This window comes from Galleria mellonella, unplaced genomic scaffold, assembly GCF_026898425.1.
Source record: "Galleria mellonella isolate WM207_F2 unplaced genomic scaffold, CSIRO_AGI_GalMel_v1 utg132, whole genome shotgun sequence".
Lineage (NCBI taxonomy): Eukaryota > Metazoa > Arthropoda > Insecta > Lepidoptera > Pyralidae > Galleria > Galleria mellonella.
This window is the reverse complement of record NW_026441989.1, coordinates 5,384,325-5,407,593: the sequence shown is the minus strand read 5'-3', so window position 1 is coordinate 5,407,593 and position 23,269 is coordinate 5,384,325. Positions and strand designations below refer to the sequence as shown.

Genomic DNA, 23,269 nt, shown 5'->3' with positions numbered 1-23,269 from the left:
CTAAAGATTGGACAGAAGAGGAAGTAATCCAAAATATATCAGTACCTATAGGTTGTGGGAGAATTCTAAAAACCAGAAGAATTAAGAAAAAGACCATTAATGAAGGACAACCAAGTTTTATTAATACTGAAACCATTGTTATTACTTTTGATGGACAAATATTACCAAAAAGAGTATTTATGTTTTACACATCATTAACTGTAGATTTGTACATTTACCCCACTATCCAATGCTATAACTGCTGTAGGTTCGGACATGTCAAGATGCAGTGTCGTTCAAATCCTCGGTGTTATAAATGCAGGCAAAATCATACAGGTGATAAATGTGAAGTAGATGAGGAAAATGTTTCTTGTATCTTGTGTAATGGTTCTCATTCAGCAATTAGTAAGAAATGTCCTGAATATGCACGTCAGAAAGCCATTAAAGAAACAATGGCCCACAGTTGTGTTTCTTATGCTGAAGCATCAAAATTTCATCCTCCCACTTCTAAACTATATTCAGATGTATTAACATCATCATCTCCGTCCAATAAATCTCATTTTCAATCTTCTTTCCTCAAAGAGAAATCATCATTACCACATATTCAATCATCACATAAAAAAACAGTTACACTTAAACCACGCTCTCCTCAAAAAGCACAACAAGGATATGATCGTTCTGCCCATGAAGCCATAGTTAAGGAATATAATATTCCTGCTCCCTCTAATGGTTGTGCATTATCATCAAATAATATTGACAATAATCAATCCATCTTTGATATTATTCTCATGCTTATTAAAGTGTTATCGCAATCGAAGATGATACAAACAACTTTACCACCGTCCAACGATGCCATTTACAATGTATTTTCTCAATTATTAACTTCTCACAATGGATTACAAAGTCCTAATAATTCAGTGGAACTGTCGTAGCATAACAAACAAGAAATCAGACTTATTTTATTTGATTAATAAATATAATCCTTTTATAATAGCTCTCCAAGAGACTTGGTTAAAGCCAGGATATCCTTTTAGGATTTCAGGCTTTATAAGTCTCCGTGATGATAGAGCTGACGGATATGGCGGTGTTGCCATATTGGTCAAAAACTCCCTTCCTTTTTCTTCTTTTTCGCTTCCTGTATATAGCGGCATTAATGCAGCTGCTATAATTATAAATGGTATCTGTTTTGTTACTTTATATATTCCTGATCCTACATGCCAAATATATTCACAACTAGAACAATTATTTTCAATTTTACCTAAACCTTTTCTCGTAATGGGCGATTTTAATGCTCAACACCAATCGTGGGGCAGTTCTACTTCTAATTTTTATGGTGGAAAACTCCTGACGATAATTGACACTTACAACTTATGTATTATTAACTCAGATGTACCAACACGTAGAACTGCACCGAATGAAGGGTTTAGTGCTCCTGACATTTCAATATGTTCTTCTGATTTAGCTTCTTCACTGTCGTGGTATCCTCATTCCTCTACTTTCGGAAGCGATCACTTTCCCCTCATTCTTTCTTTTCCAATTTCCATTCCCTCAAGTCGAAAGAGTGGTCCTCGGCTTAAATATAATTTATCAAATGTAGACTGGAATATTTACAAACAATATTTAGATAATAAAATATCGGAGTTACCTATTGTTTACCATGGAAATGAACATCAATGTTGTAATGACTTGATGATAAATATGAAGGAGGTTGCTGATTTATTATTTCCTGTTAAAAATAGTGCTTCAGGGAAAATTCCCTCGCCACCTTGGTGGGACAAAGATTGTACGGAAGCAATTAAAAATCGTAAAGAGGCTGAAAAAAATTATAATAATTACATGACACCAGAAAATTTTGAAATTTACACCGCAGTTTCACGTTCTACTCGAAAACTACTGAAAAAAAAGAAATTAGAAGGCTGGAGAAGATTTTGTTCTTCTATCTGTCCAGAAGTTAATTCATCAGTCGTTTGGAATAATATTAAAAGATTCAGATCTGCCTTTAGTGATCATACATCACGTTCTGCACTCGATTTAACTTTAGCGAATAAATTTTTAGATCGTCTTGCTCCTAGTTATGTGCCGGAATGCCTTTACAATATTTCTCTATCCGTCTCTGACGAATTATTCGAACTTGACTCTCCTTTTACTCTAGTAGAACTTAAAGGTGTTCTAGCTTCTATTAAAGACTCTGCACCGGGAGAAGACGGTATACCGTATTCCTTTTTTAAAAATGCTAGCGATGCGACATTAATTTACTTTTTAAATATAATTAATTCCATAATTATTTCGGGAAATATACCTACTTCATGGAAGTCTCAGATTATTATACCATTTTTAAAGCCTCATAAACCACCTTCTGAACCATCTTCATACCGTCCTGTTGCACTTTCCTCTGTCTTACTAAAGCTAGCTGAACATTTAGTGAAAAACCGTCTAGAATGGTTTTTAGAAAGTAATAACTTACTATCCCCGAACCAGTTTGGTTTTAGGAAAGGTAAGAGCACCTTAGATAATGTGAGCATTCTTATTTCAGATATTCATATAGCTTTCTCACAAAATTTGTCAATCCTCTCAGCCTTTTTAGATATAAATTCTGCCTATGATAATGTAATAATTTCTATTTTAAAAACTAAATTACAAGCTCTAAATGTACCGGTAATGCTTTCTAATTTCATTATTAATATTTTATCAGAAAGAACAATATATATGAATTTAGATGAAGATACCAAATTATCTAGAACAGTATGGAAAGGCCTTCCACAAGGATCTGTTCTCAGTCCAATCTTATTTAACATATACACATACGATCTAGAATTATTCCTTGATAAATCCGTCAAAATTTTACAATATGCTGATGATCTTTTATTATATTTTATTGCGAAGTCCATAGAATCTGCTTCTGCCAAATTATCTGATTCATTAGATTTGTTAAAAACGTGGTTAGATGCAAATGGTCTTAATCTTTCTGTAACCAAGAGTAGTGTAGTTTTGTTTTCAAGAATGAGATCACCGCAACAAATTAAGGTGCTTTATGATAACTCATACATTCCTATAAAGACTGAAATTAAATTTTTAGGTATCGTGCTAGATAATAAATTAACAGGTCTGTCCCACTGTAATTATATTTCTACGAAATGTGAGCGTAACCTCAACATTCTTAGGTGCCTTGCTGGAGTTTGGTGGGGAGCACATCCCGTTTCACTAAAACTTGCTTATAATGGTCTTATAAAGAGTGTCATTGATTATGGAACTTTTTTGTTAGCTCCAGGAAGTTCATTTGCTTTTAAGAAATTGGATTTAATTCAATCAAAGGCCTTGAGGATTATCTCTGGAGCAATGAAATCAAGTCCAATCAATGCTTTACAGCTCGAAGTCGGTGATCCACCTTTGGTTTTAAGAAGACAATATCTATCTGATCGCTTCTTTTTTCGTTGTTTACAATTATCTGATCATCCGCTTATTCAAAAGTTATCTCAACTACATATCTTTATTTCGTCTTCATCTTATTGGAAACATAAAAAACCTCCATGTTTAATACAAAGTTATGAAAAATATAAATCCATAGAATCTCCCACTTTTACATCGTCCTGTTTTCCCATTTATAAATGCTCATATCAATCTTTAGTTTTATCTCCTAATATTAAATATGATTTTGGGTTATTAAAAAATGATTCAGAATTGAATGCCAAATTTATGTTTATAACTGACATTGAATGGAATGAATGGCACTACATCTTTACTGATGCATCAAAACCAGACAATAGCGGTTGTGTAGGTGTGGGTGTGTTTCATTCACAATTTAATATCGTTCAAAAAATTAAACTTCCACCGGAGTCTTCAGTTTTTACCGGGGAATGTTATGGTATTTTAAAAGCTGTAGAATATATACTTTTAATGAAATTACATAAGGCAATAGTTTTCACTGACTCTATGAGCTCTTTGCAAGCTCTAGCCAAATATCCGTTTAAATCAAAACCAGTTTATCCCATTATTTGTGACATAAGACAAAGTCTTTATCTTTGCATGTTGAGAGGTTATTCCGTTTCTTTTGCCTGGTTACCAGGACACAGTGGTATTAGCGGCAATGACAAAGCTGACCTTATTGCAAGAGAGGCTGTAACTTGTGGTGATATGTATCCGTATCATAATTACTGTAGTGACCTAGCTTGTCTCCCAAAAATATATTTAAGGTATGCCTGGAAGGAATATTGGGAAAAAACAAGTACAATAAAAGGAAGATTTTATCGCCTTATACAACCCGATATTCCTTTCAAACCATGGTTTTGTAAATTAAAGCTTGGAAAGACCGCAACAACTATTATAACTCGTATGCGTCTAGGTCACGTATGCACACCTTCTCATTTATACAAGCTTGGTATTGTACAAAGTTCGTCGTGTAATTGCGGTGCTGAAGTGGCGGACTTGAATCATATATTCTTCTCATGTTCTAAATTTGACCACACCTCCCTTTTTAATCATCTCCGATCCATCCGTGTTCCATTCCCAACTTCTATTCTTACTCTACTTTCTTCCAATGATCCTATTATCTATAAAATACTATCTTCATATATATATGATAACAATATTAAGATTTAGTTATATTACATGAATACATTTATAGTTGCATCAATTGCTTTTCCTATATATTTATAAGTATATTCTCATATGTACAAGTATATGTTTCATATCCTATAAATATCCTAGACCTAATCCTTATCCTTTCTAAATTCGTTTGTGTTAGGTATTTTTATTACTATTATCGTTTCCCCGTTTTGTTCTTGGCAAAATACCCTAATATCGGGGTGAACGCCACAAAAAAAGAAAAAAAAAAAAAAAAAAAAAAAACTATTATAGACGTTTATTTACATTTTACCCTTGTTCTTACCATTTTACTTGTCCTTTAACTGCTTATTTCTCTTTACTTATATTTGTCTATAATTTTATATCCAAGTTCAAGACACTATATATATCTACTGAAATTCTTTTATTTGTGTAGTAATATTATTTCATTTTGTTATTATATATATAAACAATGCCGAGTCAGTATGAAGAAGAACGTGCTTGGGAAGCATCCAACCACAATGTCCACAATCAGTATGAGGTATGTTTTCATTTCTTACTAATTAATATTGGTAGTTAGTAAATGTTTTTGAACACTTGTTTGTAAACATAAAGGGGTAAGCTTTTATATAGGTTCTTTTAAATAAAATAAACAGAAACATAACTAACAGAATAATACTAATTACATTAAAACCTAATGTAATATAAATTTTCGATTAGTACCTTTACAATCAGGTAAATACTTAATATTTATTTATTCAAGATACCATAACCCTAAGTAACCATAATCATTCCATAAGTTTTGGTTAGGTTCTTTCAACATACAAAGCAACACAATGGTTCATGTAGAAAGAATTCAGCCTGCTCACTCTACAGATCAAGAACTCAAGTCATTTACATATAATGGCGTAGAAACAATCTACTTGCATTCCCAAAATACTACAAAATTGAAGCAGCCCCTTCTATTAACATATTATTATAATGTACTCATAGGTGTTGTAAAATTTTTTAGTATATTTTACCCTTTTAATTTATTATTATTGTTTTATAAAAAAAATCTACTATTTTACCTAATTAGGAAGAAGGAAATGAAGATGTCATTGAAAACCCTGATGAGGTGCTACAGGAATGCTTGGAAAAATTCAAAACTCCTGATTATATAATGGAACCTGGTATTTTTGGACAACTAAAACGTTACTTTCAAGCAGGAGGTAACCCAGAGCAAGTTATTGAACAATTGTCTATTAATTATAGTGCAGTGGCACAAATGGCGAATTTATTAGCTGAATGGCTTATACTCGGAGGTTTGTATAATAGCAATCCACTCAAATTTATTAATATTTTTTTATAATTATATCTGTGGCCACATAAGGACCTGATAATAAATAATTATGTATAATATTATTATATTTGAGACTCCCAAATTCCTTTACTCACTCCCAATGTCTCCATTTCCATTTGTGTTTGCTCAATTCTTTCCTCTATACCATAGGTAATGGATACTGCCAACAAATGCATTCACAAAGACAGTTGACATCAAGCAGACAACTGGTTGTAAAACTAAAAGCCAAAATCGGGTAATATGAATGAAAACATGTTACACCGACTCAAACATTTATATAATTGGGATAAGGGTAGGAAGATGATGAAAATGATGTTATTATAAGTAAATGTACATCTAAAGTTTGATCTTTCCCAAAAAGGAAAAAGTGTAATTACTTAATATCTATTTTTTTGTTACCTCTTGGTGCCCTAACAGCTTAACCAATCAAAAAAAATAAGTTTAATATTATACAATGATAAAATCCTGTCATTTATCTAACTGTTAATCTAAAATAATAATAGTAGTAAAAGTTTTTTCAAAATCTTGACTGTCCTGCATCTTCTTTTTAGTACATAATTTTAAAAAGTTCACCACTTCCTAATATGGCCTATATGTATACCAAATTTCTATCAACTTCTTATTAACATTAAAATCTTTTTTTTATTTATAATCATACTATTATAATAAAATTCAAAATTTTTGTACACCTTTTAGTATGTGAACAGCTCAGCTAACCATCATGAATTTAGCTATATATATGGTGTATATATGGTATACCTAAATGGTATAAAAAAATATATTTAAATACTAGCTTTTTGACTGCTATTTCTTACATGTAGATATCAAAAGTAAGGAAACAAATTAAATAGATCACTTCTAAAGATGATCAAGATAAAACATATACCAGTTTTTAAGTTAGACCTTTAAAAACATAACTGCGAAATCCACATTCAGTTTGGCGCAATAGTTTTTGCATGATGCCAGAACAAACATACAACATTTCTAATATTCATTGTTTTGGCTTCTATTGCTGTCATTAAGACCCCTCACATTATTTTTTCTTAAATATTTCCCATGTGCAGACATCTCTAGTTACAAGTATATTAATAAAATGTGTATCAGTTATTTGAATTGATTTACACAAAAGCAACACGTTTATTTAATCATGGTATATGGTATTTCTTCTTTATTTCAAGGTGTAAAAGTAACAGAAGTTCAAGCAATGGTAGAAAACCATTTAAAAGATATGATTCTTAAAACATTCGATCCTAAGAAAGCAGATACAATATTTACTGAAGAAGGTGAAGTGAGTATTTAGTTATTAATTTTATTATTAATAATAATGTTTTATAATATAATTAATGTGTTTTAATATTAAATCATTTTTGCAGACACCAGCATGGCTAACGGAAATGATTGAACATCCAACTTGGAGATCTTTAATTTATAGATTAGCAGAAGAGTATCCTGACTGTCTTATGCTTAATTTTACCATTAAGGTAATAAACATATCTACATTTTCCCATGCAATTGCAAAACATGACTTCTATTTGTTATATACCAGAGGGAGACTTTGTACAAAAGTCGATTGCTTGGGTACCTCTGTCCCATTCGTGTTTCAACCGTGAAGCAGTTGTGTTTGCATGGCTGTGTTTCGGTTTGAAGGGTGGGATATGGCGTGAATTTACTGGGTACAGAGGAATAACACCTGAGTCCTCAGGAATGGCAACGCATGGGGGGTATCATGGGCGAAACAGTATACTCTGTTATGTCCATGGTACTGCTCATGTCTATAGGCGACGGTTACCACTTTTCTTCAGGTGGGCCATCAGCTTGTTTGCCATCCTAGTTGTATAGAAAAAAAAAATTTAAGATTCATAAATAAGGTTGTTTTTGTGTCTAGGCAAGTATACAATAACAGAATGGATTGGCAATATTTTGACCAAAGAAAAGCTACTACATAATGTGAATGTGATTCATTTCATTTGAATTTTAATAGGTGTCTCAAGTTAAGTGCGCTATATAAACAAAAGAAATAAATCATTATTTAGATCTTGCACAGTGGGAATTTTACACCCTAGCACTATCTTTTCCAAGTCAAACTTACCTCAATTAAGTAGTATATTTCAAATCGATCAATTTAGGGATATTGAACTAACAGACCTATGTGAATAAATGTAAAGAAAACAGATGTTATGTGACACTGTGTTTCCGTTAAACATACATCATGTATTATACTGTTTGGTTGTGGTAGATCGTTGACAAGAATATTATGTTATGCAATATGTATTTTGATGGAAACTGGAATAAAAATGAGTCTAAATGAAGATCCGTAGTCTTTACCTACCCCAAACCTAAAACAAATAAATATATATAGATAGATAAATGTACTATTTATTTGCATTACTTACAGCACAAAAATAACAACAGACATAGATAGGCATACACAATAAAGAGAAAAGAAAACGTACAAAAAAGGCAAAATGCATAAAATAAGTAATGATTTTTCCCTTCATGCGTGTGCCATAGTAACACAGAATGGTCACAACTCAGTTTATGGCTTTATCCTCAAAAAAGCAAAACATTAAAAAATATAGATTTGGTTTTTAGATTTGGGTTTGGTTTAATATATAAAATATGTTATAAGTTTGGCTTTTTAAGTTTGGGATAGGTAAAAACTGTAGAAAACAAAATATTATTATCTGTTTATTTATCAATTAATTTATTATAGTAATTTCTTTACAGTGCATTGTTACACTTTATATACTTTATAAGTGTTTGTGTTTCAGCTCATTTCAGATGCTGGTTTTCAAGGAGAAATAACTAGCATATCTACTGCTGCGCAACAAATTGAAGTATTTTCCAGAGTTCTTAAATCTGCCATTGTAGGATTTTTACAAAGTTCTGATGATTGGCAAAATAGTGTAAATGAATGTGCTGTAAGTAAAAATACATTATTATGTAAAAAAATAAAAATATATCAAAATCTTTAGTTCATAACAGTAACATTTAAAAACGTTTATAGATACTTTAACTTACGGAATTATGACAATGTCGTAATTATGTCAATTTTCAGAATTAATAAATAATTTTCAATGTTTTAATTGATTATTTCAAAAGTGTTCTGTTAGCAAAATAAAACATTAATTATGCATTAATATTTTAATAAGCTATCATTGGAAACTTTATATTTTGATGGCAAAAAGGTCTCAAAGAAAAATATAAAGTAAGCGCAAAGTTTTTAGTAGTATGCAACATATTCTGCAATTAACATCAACACGTCATACTTCAGTAAGCTGAAGTATGAAGACTGTTAATTCTAACAATATTAAATATTACTGATACATGTTAACTCAGACCTCTATGTACTAAGCAACTTGTGGCGTTATGCAGTAATATTTCCGTTTATGGTCAAAACACGCATACAAGTCTCAAAATATAGGAATTTATTCCACAAAAAAAAAACACCGACATAAATAGTAACAAATCAGTGAGTTTGTTTTAAAACTACGTAACCGATTTTATTCAAATTTCTATGGGACCAATTTGAAATCATATTTTTTCAAATATAAAATAATCTTCCAAATCGGATTATAAATGACGGCGTTATAAGATAACAAACGTTAAAAAAAAAACAATGCAGCTGAAATTAAAAAGAAGGAGATCCTTTTTTGAAGTTGTTTAAAAATAACATATAGCGCTCATAATATTCCAATTTTAAAATATCAAAGATCAAAACACAAAACTCTCATTCAACTCGAAAGAAATCTCAAACGGTGGAAATCTAGGGAGACCAAATTGTCAATACATTTATGTCCTGTAACATACACTTTCCATGGTATCCTGGCGCCTTAGTATGATATTTTCTATAGAGCATTTCTTCTATTATGTTTGTTCTATTGTTTGCACCACTTCGCACTATTCTATTGGATTTCTTCCTTTATCCCCGCACTCATTATTTGAATCTAATAACATTTTATTGGTGAGCATGAGTCTATGCTGTTAAAAAGAAAATATTAAATTACGTACTAATTGACTTACAGAAAATGGTTTGTCATGGTGCTCACACGTATGTGTACAGTCAAGTTATAGTACACATACTATCTCAGGAGCCGAGAGGAGGTGCTATTATGAAAAGACTTAGTCAAGAAATAACTCGTTGTGCTCAACAAAGGTAAAAATTTGTAAAATGAACTAGGTATTCTTTGTTTATTACAAAAATATTGACTTACAACTATTAACTGACAGTTCCGATTGTCAGACACTGTACCTCTTGTAATTCTTTAGTCTTCATTATTAAAAATATATATATATAGTATTTGTTAGTAAATATAAGTTCTAGTTGAGTTAGTATAAGTTCTATTTAAAACTTAAAGACAATGTAAACCGACCACAAAACTATCTGATAATGTACAATAATAGTACAGATCAAAAGTCAATTAATAGGTTGAATTTATCTGTTACAATTTTTATTTAGAGAGTATTTCTGTAATAATTTCAACAAAACTACCTTTTAATTCATCCTCGAAATAAACATAACATACAACAAAAAGATTTTTTTTAAAACTCGTATGGAAAATAGTGATCTTAAATTTTAGTACATATATTGTAAAATTTATGAATAACTAGCGATCCAACTCGACTTCGCATGAGTAGACAGAATTTTTAAAAAAGTTTCTGCCAATTAAACTGATCGGTCATTTTATATGTGATTCTTTAGACTGATATAACTTTTTCATTTAATAACTGATTGGAATAAAACAAACACTAAATGTTAAGTAGAGCAAACCGCAACGCATTAGTGAAAACTACATTCAAATTGATTAAGCCATTTCTGAGGTTAACGTGTACAAACATACAGACTAACAGATAAAACTTCTAAAAATCATAATTTTGGGTTCTATTGCTTTCATAAAGCCCCCCTGTAATAGTTTTTCTTATATCCATATAAGACAACGACCAGTTACGATATTATTATATGTATTGATAACCTAAATTTTAGTATTACATACAGTGATTCTAAATGTCTCGTATTATATAGACAATACAAAAAAGTTATAAAATGAAATTTGTGTTAGCGGACACGACGTGACGCCCATAACTCTGGCGCTGACAGCTGGCGAGAGCTGGCGTAACGCTCGCACAGCGCTCGCTGCAATGCTGTCGCGAGGCGCTCTCAATCCTGCAGATATATCGGTACTGTTCCGAGCGTACATGCAACCGGAGCCACCACCAGTTCATCTACTACGCATACCTCAGTTTTTAGGTAAATGGTATTATTTATTAGATTAGTCATGCGCAATTCAATTTTGTACGTATTTATTTTAATACAAGTTTGTATCAATTTGGACATTATTAAACATATTACATTAAAGAAGTTTGATTTGACAGTTCATTGTCATTAAAGTTGCATTATGATTTTATTGTAAATAAAGCTTAAAAAATGCTTGGATTTGTAATTCGCACAACTAAACCATTTAAAAAACCTACCACTTTTATTATATTGTATAAAACAGTTCAGAATAATTTAGAATATTGTGCATTAGTTAGGTCTCCTATATATAAAGTCGATACAAATAGAATCGAATCAGTACAAGCTGGTTTACTTCGTTACAAGGAAATTTCATTTAAAACAAAATTTATGTGATTATAAGAAACGTATGAAGTATTTTGAATTCGTTACTTTAGAATCGTGGCGAAGAATTGGTATTCTGTGCTTGCTTTCTTAGATTGCGAATGTGTCGTTGAATGAAATATTAACAACTTCTCTGAACTTGATTGCATGTAAATGCTCTTTTAGACACCCTCGTGTATTCAGTATTCCATCAACCAATAATAATGTGTCACAAAATAATCCTATCCATCGGATGTGCCAATCGTTCAAATAAAATAAGCAAAAATTTCGCTATCTTTCATCAAAGTAGCATTAGTTTTAAGAAGTTATTATATAATTTTGAAATGGTATAAGTTTGGATCTTATGATAACTGTAGTCAGTAACGTAATGTACATCTATAAAAGCGTTACAACATTTACTTCTAACTTACTGCTAATTATGTTTGCAATGTAACGTTAGCAAACTGCGTATAGATAGATTTTTGTATTGTTTTCTTTTTGATGGTACGCTGATTTCTGTTTGAAAGCTATTATTATATCTTGTAACAAATAAATAAATATTATTTGGAGGTGACAATTCAAAGTGTTATTATAATAGGTGTTGATATGCCTCCACGAGGATGCGGATGTAATTCCTTTATCAAGTTTGGGTACAAAATAAATACATACAAAATAGGAAAATGTATGAAAAGGCGAATACGTAAAGGCACCAAAGATCGGATACAGGCATGGACAATATCAACTGCTAAATTATGAAATTGACTTATTAATCTTTTATATTTAAGCATTTTGAAACTGGCAATTTTATGGATATACCATTTTAGCTACATAATTCAGCTTGTAACCAAAACCATCAAATCGATTAGGTATTTGTTTTTATATTAAGGTGTACCTAATTAATATACATAATTTTTATTTTACAGAACTACTAGTGGACTCACTTTTCAAGCTTGGCAGCAAATTAAATCCTGAACATAAATCCAAATACATGTATCTACTGGCATATGCTGCTAGTGTATGTGAGGGAGTGACGCCAGGAAGGCCTGTCAAGGATGAACTTAAAGCGACTGTGCAGGCTATAGAAAAAGTGCACACTGTATGTAACAGTTCTGCCAGCTCAAGTGAATTAATTGCCGAATTACCTACATTATATCATTGCATAAGGTGTGATCATTTTTTCTATTTGATAATTAATTCTTCCTATTGTGTCTGTCAAGATTAAATTCATTTATTGTCATTTTACTAAAAAATAATTAGTGTTAGTCAAACTACTTATTATTGAATAATGTTGATAGATATACATGAAATATTTACAATGTACTACGACTTAGACGCCTTATACGACTATGAAACAGTATATCAGTGTTTTCGCAATTGAAGTAGCTTTTTTTGTTGAGCAATATTTACTTGTTTTGTATTAAAAAAACCTGGAAATATATTCTTTATTGTACTATGAAAAGTGTATAGTTGGTGTGCTTAATACGTTATGGCATTTTCTACCAGTTAATCATTGGGTAAAAACAGAAAGCTATTTATTATCCTAAAAACACCATTAAAATTTATCATTTCTGATGCTAAAAAACACTGTAAAGACAACTAAATTAGAAATGTAACAATAATTACATTTTTACCACAGTGAGGCATCATACAATCTTTTGCATTGATATCTCATAATACGAGGTCTGTCCGGAAAGTTCGTATAAAAGTGTTCTGGAATGCGAGAAAGAGGAGTGGGGAGGCCAGGTAAGCGCAGGACCCCTTCCTTATGTCCCTAACAATGCTTCAGTTCTGGTCTGACCGCCGTGCGGTGCGAACTGGCTTGTCACGCCATCTGTGAAGTTACCTCTTAACGAAACCCCGTCGGCATGGAGCCCGCTTCCGTTGAAGAGCAGCGCGTCGTAATCAAGTTTCTCTCGAAACTCGGCAAGAATGGCCGTGAAATTTTTGCCGATCTCAGAACAGTTTATGGGGATGATGCTGTGAAGGAACCAACCGTCCACAAGTGGCTAAAAAGATTCAGAGAGGGCCGAGAAAGCGTTCAAGATGACCCACGTTCAGGACGTCCTTCCACTTCACATTCCGACGAAAACGTGGAAAGAATTCGAACTTGTGTTAATGGGGACCGTCGTTTAACGGTCAGACAGGTGGCTGAAGAGCTTAATTTGGGCAAAACCGTGGTCCACGAAATTCTAAGAAACGAACTTCAAATGAAAAAAATTTGCGCCAAGATCGTTCCGTGAGTTTTTGAGTAAAAATTCCATTACGGTGACCGAACACCCCCCCTATTCGCGGGATTTGGCCCCGTGTGACTTCTTCTTGTTCCCAAAAACCAAATTGGTACTTCGGGGGCGGCATTTGGGGGACATAAATGAGATAAAAAAAGCTACGACGGGGCAGCTGAGAAACCTACAACCAGAGGACTTTCAAGGAGCCTTCTCACAGTGGAAACGGCGTTGGCACAAGTGCATTATGTCACAGGGGGAGTACTTTGAAGGGGATAAAATTGATTTACCTGAATAATTGTAAAATAAAATTTTTAAAAAACTTTTATACGTACTTTCCGGACAAACCTCGTATCTCTATACTACCACTATACTAGCCTACCTAGTTCTAAATTTCATTCGAATTTGTTCAAGCGTCTAAGTGTGATGAAGTAACAAACATCCAAAACACTATTACAAACTTGCCCGTTTATAATATTAGTAGAGGATTATATTATTGCAGTGTTATTTATATTTACTCTGTTTTTATAGGTTTCCAGTCGTCGGTATGGGCGTTTTAGTATGGGTAGAATGTGTTGTGACAGAACCTTCCTATTTCAAGCTTTGTACAGAACACTGTCCAGTGCATTTAGCATTGTTAGATGAAGTAGCCTCATGCCACCAATTGCTACACCATAGACTATTAAGGTTACTTGTGCAGTTATTTGAATCACCACAAGATGAATTGGAAATTCTAGTTCAGGTATCTTTGTTACATATTTATCATCGATCAATAAGTCCCATATATAAATATTTCGAATCATTAGTTTCATTCACGCAAATCTCCGAAATCGTTAAAACGATTTTAATTAAATTTTGTATTTGTAAATGTTTACTTTATTTGACCTTCTTTTGATTTCAGTTGGAATTGAAAAAAATGTTACTTGACCGCATGGTAAACTTATTAAGTCGAGGTTGTGTAGTGCCAGTATTACGATACATCAAGCAATGTTGGCAACGTGGGGATACAGACATTTCCCTTATAAGATATTTCATCACTGAGGTTCGTAGTTATTAAATTACTAATAATTCAATCTGACAATTTAATAAAAAGTACTTAGTTACAAAAACAAAAACTAGTAGTAGTAAAATCAACAACAAAACGTAGCAGCTACACTCATACCTCGAAGCGAATTTACAATCGACTAAATCTCCTCAAAATTATATTTTTACAAGTTGAAAGGCTTGATATAAGTACCTTATTTACTTATATCTGACACGCCAACTGGCCATGATTCATATAACTTATTTTGATTGTTCGCTTTTATAATTTGGATAGCATATCCCTGAGTGGATAAAAAATTGTGATATCTAACGATTTTATCGTTACAATATAACAGAAGAGCATAATATATGTAACAAGCTTCTATGTGCGACTTCGTCTACATGACCAGAATAAAAAGTAGCCTATCTTTCTTCATCCCATGTAATATTTGTATACCAACATTCATAATGATTGATTAAGCCGTTAAGACACATCTGTAATATTAAGAATGACATAGACTTGCTTTTAAACACCTGCACGTCTACAATTATCGCGGAATATTAAAAGTGTTCCAAATCAATTGCATGCTTTTTACGTCAGCAATCATTCGGAACGAAAATCTATGTGGTGATAGTTTAAGAATAATGTATCATCACACAAGATACTCGTATCGTAAAAGGCAACTAGGAGAACAAGCCATAATACACCAATGCGAAGGAAACATTTGTAATTAAACACTATGCTAGCCCAAACCACCTAGATAATGTAATATACTAAATGTCTCATGGACGATGGTTTCAGGATTTATAGAAACCTCTGAATTTACGACTTCAAAAATATAAATTCGTGCTTTTTAGCAAATAACATTATATTTAAATCCTTATACCACTTTTCAGTAGATTAGAGTACATACAAATATTATAAATTTATATTTATGCAGGTACTAGACGCTATAGCCCCACCGTATACTCCTGAATTTGTGCAACTTGTTCTACCGATGGTCGAGAACGAAGAGATTACCGGCACAATGAGAGCGGAAGGCGAAAACGACCCCGTATCCGAATTCATAGGTATAATTATGAATTTATTATTTTACTCTATATATTCTAATAAAAGTAGTCTGTGGTATAAATATGGACCGAACTTATCATACCCACTAAGTTAAATACTATACAAAAAAATTATATATTAATTATGTAATTATATAATTACTATTAAATGCTAATTTGTAGATTGTGCTATATTTTTCTCAATGGAATAGACAGCGACGCTTTTAACCGACCCTTGCTTCTCTTTCTCGCCTCTATTTTCGTCAGTACAAACATTTGCTCTTTATTAAATATACATACAAAATAAGAATGTGATCAACATGAGTTTTGTTGTAAATTAATAAAGATACACAAAAATGCAGACTTCTTATTGAAATTTTCATTAAATTTTACATTCCTGGACCACATATGTTTTACTTTAGTTGTTTATAATAAATACTGTTGGTATGTTAAAATTCATTTTACATTATTTTTGTTTCAGTTCACTGTAAGGCGCATTATGTCGTTTGAATCACTCTACAACTAGAATAATGTACCTTATAAGTAAATTTCAACTATAGTTCGTATCTAATTAAATTTTATGTTGTATTTATATAATATATTATTTATTAAAATTATATCTTTTATTTTACCCATTATATAGTCAAAGCCACTATTATATAAACCAGGGCATGATAAATATATATTTAGGTACATTTGTGTGCTGTTCCAGCAATACGCTTGTCGTACTAACTTAAGGTCCAATTCTCCCCTCAACAGAATGTTATCAGCAAGGAGTCAATGGATGCAAGAGGCTTATGCCCAGCAGTGGACGAATAATAGTTAAAATGATGATGATGAAACTGCAAGGGAACTCCTTTATGTGTAAATATCTAGGTATACAGATATTCAAAGAAAAAAGTACATTCACGCAGCGGCATTTTATTACTAAAGTTTATAATTTAACAGTATATTCAGATATGTTGTTAAAAACCTCTAGAAGCTTTTCTTTCATAATATCTTTTCAATGCCTGGTCAAATACTTCTCCAACAGTTCGCTTTTTCCAAATATCAATTTTTGGTTGATTATTTTCTTGAGGTTCATCACTTTTTACTAACTTTGATTCTTCCGAATTCTTAGTCATTGTCTTAGCTTCAGTCCGATTATCATTTTTTTGTGGAATTGGCTTTTTAAAGACCTCATCTTCAAGCATTTTTTTTGGGCCTTTCTGTTCATCCCTATCTTTTTCTTCATCACTTGACTCATCTATTGAAAAATCAGAATCAGCATCTATATTTTCTTCTTTCTGTTTGGATTTCTTTGCCATTCTTATATCATTAAGATTTATGCGGTTTATTTCATCTCCTGAATCATCAATTTCTCCTTCTGAAAGCTGTATCATATTATCCGATGATCTTCGTTTCCTATAATTCCTTTTTCTTGATAATTCTGATATATCCGATGTCGATTTGTCTTGTAAAGCATCTTGCGTAATCTTTTTCTTATTAACATTTTCCATCGTAGGTTCTACATTTTCAATCGTATTGTCTTCTAAACTTTTGTCACTTCCTAACTTTTGTTCATACAAATGTCGATAAAAACCACCTATAAACAAAAACGTATTATAAACGTATTATAACATACATGAGAAACATCGTAAAAATATATTTGCATATCCATACCTAAGTCTTTTTGTTTAGTCACGTCTCCTATACTTTCTAGATATTCTTCACGTTTTTCCCTTTCTTCTTCTAAATTCAATTCTTCTAACTTTTTCTTATAAGCTGATGTCACAAACACTTCTTTATCTGCAAATTCATCTCCTTCCATTTCCCTTTCTTTTTGAATCTAAAAAACAAAATATATTTATTACAATATTGAAATATGTAAAAAATCGTCTTTTTTTGCCCATGCATGAATAAGAGAGTGACGAAACTGATGATAATAATTGACATCAACTCCATGCAACATATTTGAAGTCATCGCTTTTCCGCAGCATATAGTGGACAAGACTTATCTAAGTCTTGTCACTATATAACGTCTTCGTATGCGTGGATTTCAGAAGTAGAAAAACCGATGTAATATACCACTTCTAAATGGTGTATCAAGATAAAATATATACCAAATTTTAAGGTAGAGTTTCAAAAAGACTACTGTGAATCGCATCCAATTTGGTGCAATAGTGTTTGCGTGATACTGGAACAAACATAGACAAAATTTCTGAAAAATTTAGAATGGCAAACGAGTTAACAGTCCACCTAATATAATATATACATATATGTATATGTTAATAAAGGCAGCCAAACACATTACAAACCTGTCTTTCAATACGCCTCTCATTTTCAATTTTTCTTTTATTAGCTGATTTTATTAAATTTTCTATGTAACGTGGCTTCTTTTCTTCCTTCACTTTTGCTTTTTTCTCTTCTTTCTGATTTGACATGGAGTCATATACTTCATCATACTGGTAAACAGTTGGATCTTCCATCAATGCATTTTGCTGAGTAATTTTTGCCTTGAAAGAAATTATATCATTAATAGAATATCAATTTCTATTAACTTGTACTATCTACATGAAATACACTAAATAAAAATTTGTTTTATTAGATAGAAATAAGAATCCCATTTGTGCTATTGCTGTATGGGCTACCAGTGAGTGATGATAGGTCAGAATCAAATTAGATCAGTTGACCCACCAAGATAAGTTCACTAGAAATTGACCACTATTATTTCCCCAAAGCAGGCCTGTAATAATAAACAATATACATTTACTTCAAAAATAATCCATAAAAAAATTATAAAAACTTACTTTTGGAGCATAATTTTATATGGTTGTCATACATGGACATGAAGGAGATTGGAAAAGGATAATCTGGTCAGAAAAAGTAATTAATGAGGAAGTCTTAAAAAGGGTAAATGAAAAAAGAACATGTTTCTCATGTTTCTATTAACAATAGAGAATAGAAGAGGCAAAATGCTGAGTTACCTTATACACATGACAGTTTTTTAAAGAGCATAAGGAAAAATAGATGGCAAGAGAGGAAGCGGATAACCAAGAAATAACTACATGGGACAGATAAAAGAAACAATAGGGATGTCATATAGGGAGGTCAAAGATATCGCCTGGAATAGATGTGGCTGGAAGAGAATACATGAAATAATTACCCCTATATGCAAGAGGATACTTAACTGAAAAAAAAATCCATGTAAACTCAAAAGGAGTCTTCCTGACAAGATTATTGCTATCAATAGGACCACTAGTCTCTACTATTATCAATTTCCTCCCTTCAATTATTTTTATATTAGAATGAATCCCTCTGATATTGCAGAAGTCCACTTTAAATGTGGATAAGGGTGCCGCTGTGTAACATCTATTTTTTCCAGATCTGGCCATAAAGTAATAGGGTATTTAGAGATTAATAGGGAACGATTGTGCCGATATCAAAGGAACAAAGTGTCCACTCCGTCCCTGGGCTAAATATGTTGTGCAAATTGGCAACACAGCGGCCGGATGGGCCCCCGATCCCCCCACTGATGCAATAGCCAGGTCCACTCCAGTCTCCTCCTCTGGCTCGACTACTACACCAGGGATTATGCACAGGCGGCAGTTCAGCCTCCCAAGGCAAAGATTAGGTAATCCCTGGGTTCGAGAACCCAACAACCTGCGGGTGGCCAGCGAGCAACCATTTGACCAGATCTTCCTGAACGCTGCATCGGCACCTCGCGCCTGCCCAGCACGAAGATAGTATTAAAACACGCTGGTTCCTCCAATATTGGCACAAACCCTCCCCAAGATGGAACTGGAAACCTTACTGCCTACAGGAACATAATACTATTAAAACAGCGTTGTTTGGCTGCGAACTTCTGCAAGGTGGAGGTCCTTCCCCAAGCACGCAGTTCCATTTATGAGCAAGAGTCAATTGTTTTTATGGCGAAGCAGATGTCTGTCAACCTAAAGATAACTAATGAAAATCTTTATGTTAAATACTTCAAATTATCCAAAGAAAAAGCAATATTTTAATAAAGAATGACATGTGTCATAAATCTAACTAGCCAGTAACAAAAAGATAACCAGTTTCATCTAAGTGTGTAGGTTGGCATAATCTTTTATATTCATGTTATGATTTATTACAAATTCAAAAATTAACCACAATGAATTTCAGAGAGAACCCTGTGGAGGTTGACTTGATAGCTATATTGCTATTAAATCCCATCACTAGCAATCCCTTTCCCCCAGGTTAATATACTTCTTTTTTTAATGACTGTTTTTTTTAATGAAAAGGTTACAGGCAGGAGGGAAAGGGATTGTTAGTAATTGGGTCTAATTTTCTCATTACTAGCAATACAGCTTATCAGGTTGACCTCCATGCGGTTCCCCCTGGAAACTAATTCTAGTGGGATTCATCACGATGGGCTAACAGTGGTCTGGGTGACCTATCATCCCTCACAGGTTCCCCATCTATGTATACCGAGTGTGGATGGGATTACCATTTCATTATCACCCATTAAAAAAAAATTACAAGCATTATCAGTATACTACAAAAACTATAGAAACTACTGTCATGGTGGAAATAAATAAATAAAACCAATTTAGGGTTAAAAGTACCTAGGCAAATGCCCAGAATGATATAATGCTAGTTAAAGTCCCAATGTAATATTCTTGATCTATCTTTCAGAAAAGGAATCCTTAAAAGAATGCTGTCTACCACCTAATAAACACAATTCAATAGTAAAAAAATAGAAGTACCTGTCTGTTAATGTTATAACTTGGCCGTAGCAGTATTGGTTTCTTATTATTTTCCTCATCAGATTCCGAATCATCTCCAAAAACATTACGTGTAGCTTGGAACACAGGCTGTTTTTTTACTTTCTCTGGCAAGATTAGTCCATATCTATCAAATAATTATTAAAAATACGAAATTATATTCATTTTTACTTAAATATATTAGAATATAACAAAATATTTATTGGCCTCAAAACAATTTAACATGAAATAAACACATAATGTCAAAAGAGAAAAAATTACCAATGGGTTCTCTTTTTTCTCTTTTGTAATTAAAAATCAAGGATCTCAGCATTTAGTCATCAACAGCAGGTATGTTATTTAACTCTTATCCTCAAAATACCTCCTACCTCATACCGTGTGTATGTGTGTGTATATATATACAATTAAAATTAATTTGCTATGTATAAACTTAAGTTTGTCTAATTCTTTTTATTTGTAAATTGTCACAGTATATTGTACATTGCCCTAGCTATTGATATTGATACTCCATCCACTGTCATATTTATATAGGTATTATTAGAGTGTACAATAAAATATAAATAAATAACTTACTGTTTATTATTTGCCATAATTATAAATTAGTAATTCGTTCAGTAATTAAGTAAATAGTAGTATAAATAGCAGAAGTAGAAAGATTATATATGAAAATGAAGGTAAATAAAGCCCAAAGACTATTTTTTTTTTATTTATATGTTTTACAGCTCTGGATACAAGTCTTTGTTTGAGTTTTTGTTTATATTTCGCTCCATAATATGCTTCTTCTTCTTCCTCCTTTTCCAGATTTTTATTTAAGCGGGCTTCACTTTCTTCTATAATTTTCGTTTGAAGTTCTTCGAAGTATAAAAGTTTATCATGGGACTCGACTGCTACTCTAAAGTTTTCGTGTGAATCTAGCAAACTGTATAGTAACATTATGCTTAGGAGGTCTTCATTGAAGCTAATGTCGATGTCTTTTAATTTGTCCACCAAGTCGATTCATGTATTATATGTAGTCTCTGGCGGATTCATCGTTTTTAATTTTTTTGTGTAATACCTTTTTTAATAAGGTGGCTTTTCGTGCATGTCCACGATTTTCGTAGGAGTTTTTAAGAGTCTCCCAGATGTCTTTTGCTGTTTTGCATGATTTTACTGTTAAGATCTTTGTCTAACGATAATAGTGCTCTTCTTTATCTGTGCGTTACCTAGCAACTTGTTTTGGTAATGTTTTGTTGAAACAAAAATTACTTTCACTACAAATATATGTACTGATATTCTATCTTAAATCAATTAATTTTTTTTTTATACCACTGAGGTGGCAAACAAGCATACGGCCCACCTGATGGTAAGCGGTTACCGTAGCCTATGAACGCCTGCAATACCAGAGGTATTACGCGCGCGTAAAAAATTAATTAATTAATTACCCTGAAAAAATCTCTTTACCCCCCTTTTGAAGAACCCCATGCTGTAGTCTCTTGGGAAAACCTCGGCAGGGAGCTCATTCCATAACCTGAGTGTTCGTGGGAGAAAGCATCTCTGAAACCGCGTTGTACGCGACCATTTAGGCTGTAAGGTATGAGGGTGAACTCCCTGTCGATGGCGAGCCGTACGATGATAGAAAGTGGCCGTAGGCATCATATTGAATAATTCCTCTGAGCACAATCTGTTGTATAAGCGGTAGAACACGCAGAGTGAGGCAAAATCTCTCCTAAAACTTAAGGGTTCGATACCGCTTGCAAGCATGGGATCATCGACAATTCTCATAGCTCGTCGTTGCACTGAGTCGAAGGGTTCAAGCTGGTATCTAGGTGCTTCCGTCCATAAGTGACAGCAATACTCCATATGGGGCCGGATTTGCGATTTGTAAAGCATTAATTGTTGATCCGGCGTGAAGTAATGCTTCGCTCTATTGAGCACACCGAGTTTTTTGGATGCCAGTTTCACCTTATCTTCGAGGTGGCCACGGAACTGTACGTCACTAGAGATATCGACACCAAGGATCCCAATGCTTTTAGAGATGTTAAGAGACGTGCCTTGGAACTGTGGGGCCACAGCAAATGGAGTTTTCTTAGCAGTAAACGCGCAAGCTTGTGTCTTAGAGGGGTTAAATTGGACCAAGTTTTGTCGTCCCCAATCAGAAACTCCATTTAGTGTTCTCTCGATTTCAGACACAAGCTGTTCACATCACTGTTCACAAGCTGGTCGCTTGAGGATAGACATGTGAAAAGTCCTGCTTTTATAATTACAGCCTCCGCTTGTATTTGCCATGTATCATAATTTGTTTTATTTAGTAGTTCGAAACCAACTTGATATATTAAATTCGCTATCTCTGCGTTTCTGGCCCATAACCTGATGGATATGAAGTTTTGCGAGAGACCAATAATGTTATTTTTTATATTTAAATATTTTATTACGTATGATGTTACAGAGAATATTTTAGTGACAAGATGAAAATATTTATTACGACCTCTTTCTTACAGTGTGAAGCCGATATTGAAAATTTAGAACATATTTTTTATCCTCTCTACAATCATTCACAATCACGTAATTCCTTAATCTTAATAAAAGATCCCTTCCTCACTAATATCAATGAATTTTTAACCTTATGAAGAGTTTGTCGTGTAGAACAATAAAATATAAAATATTGAATAAAGATATATTATTCTTAACACAATAATAATAATATTTTAAAATGACGTTCTCTAATAATAATATATTAATTGACAGAAAAAAAGAAATTTTATTTTAAAAAGTA

The 23,269-nt window shown here is 32.6% G+C and overlaps 2 protein-coding genes across 2 annotated transcripts; one reads left to right on the top strand and one right to left on the bottom strand.

Moving 5' to 3' along the window:
* Window positions 1-4,844: 4,844 nt before the first annotated feature.
* Window positions 4,845-16,386, top strand: LOC113518449 (negative elongation factor D). Its single transcript, XM_026903374.3, has 12 exons — window positions 4,845-5,080; window positions 5,618-5,843; window positions 7,060-7,169; window positions 7,255-7,362; window positions 8,653-8,802; window positions 9,907-10,037; window positions 10,942-11,129; window positions 12,401-12,641; window positions 14,231-14,441; window positions 14,601-14,741; window positions 15,664-15,793; window positions 16,254-16,386. Exons 1-12 carry the CDS (start codon window positions 5,012-5,014, stop codon window positions 16,280-16,282), a joined length of 1,734 nt encoding a protein of 577 aa, XP_026759175.1. The 5' UTR covers window positions 4,845-5,011; the 3' UTR covers window positions 16,283-16,386.
* Window positions 16,387-16,673: 287 nt separating this feature from the next.
* On the bottom strand, window positions 16,674-21,248 carry LOC113518450 (nuclear speckle splicing regulatory protein 1). The gene is made up of 5 exons (XM_026903377.3): window positions 21,091-21,248; window positions 20,500-20,644; window positions 18,070-18,267; window positions 17,435-17,600; window positions 16,674-17,357 (listed from the first exon to the last, which is right to left on the bottom strand). The coding sequence occupies exons 1-5, from the start codon at window positions 21,105-21,107 to the stop codon at window positions 16,738-16,740; spliced, it is 1,146 nt and encodes a 381-aa protein (XP_026759178.2). The 5' UTR covers window positions 21,108-21,248; the 3' UTR covers window positions 16,674-16,737.
* Between the last annotated feature and the right edge of the window lie 2,021 nt (window positions 21,249-23,269).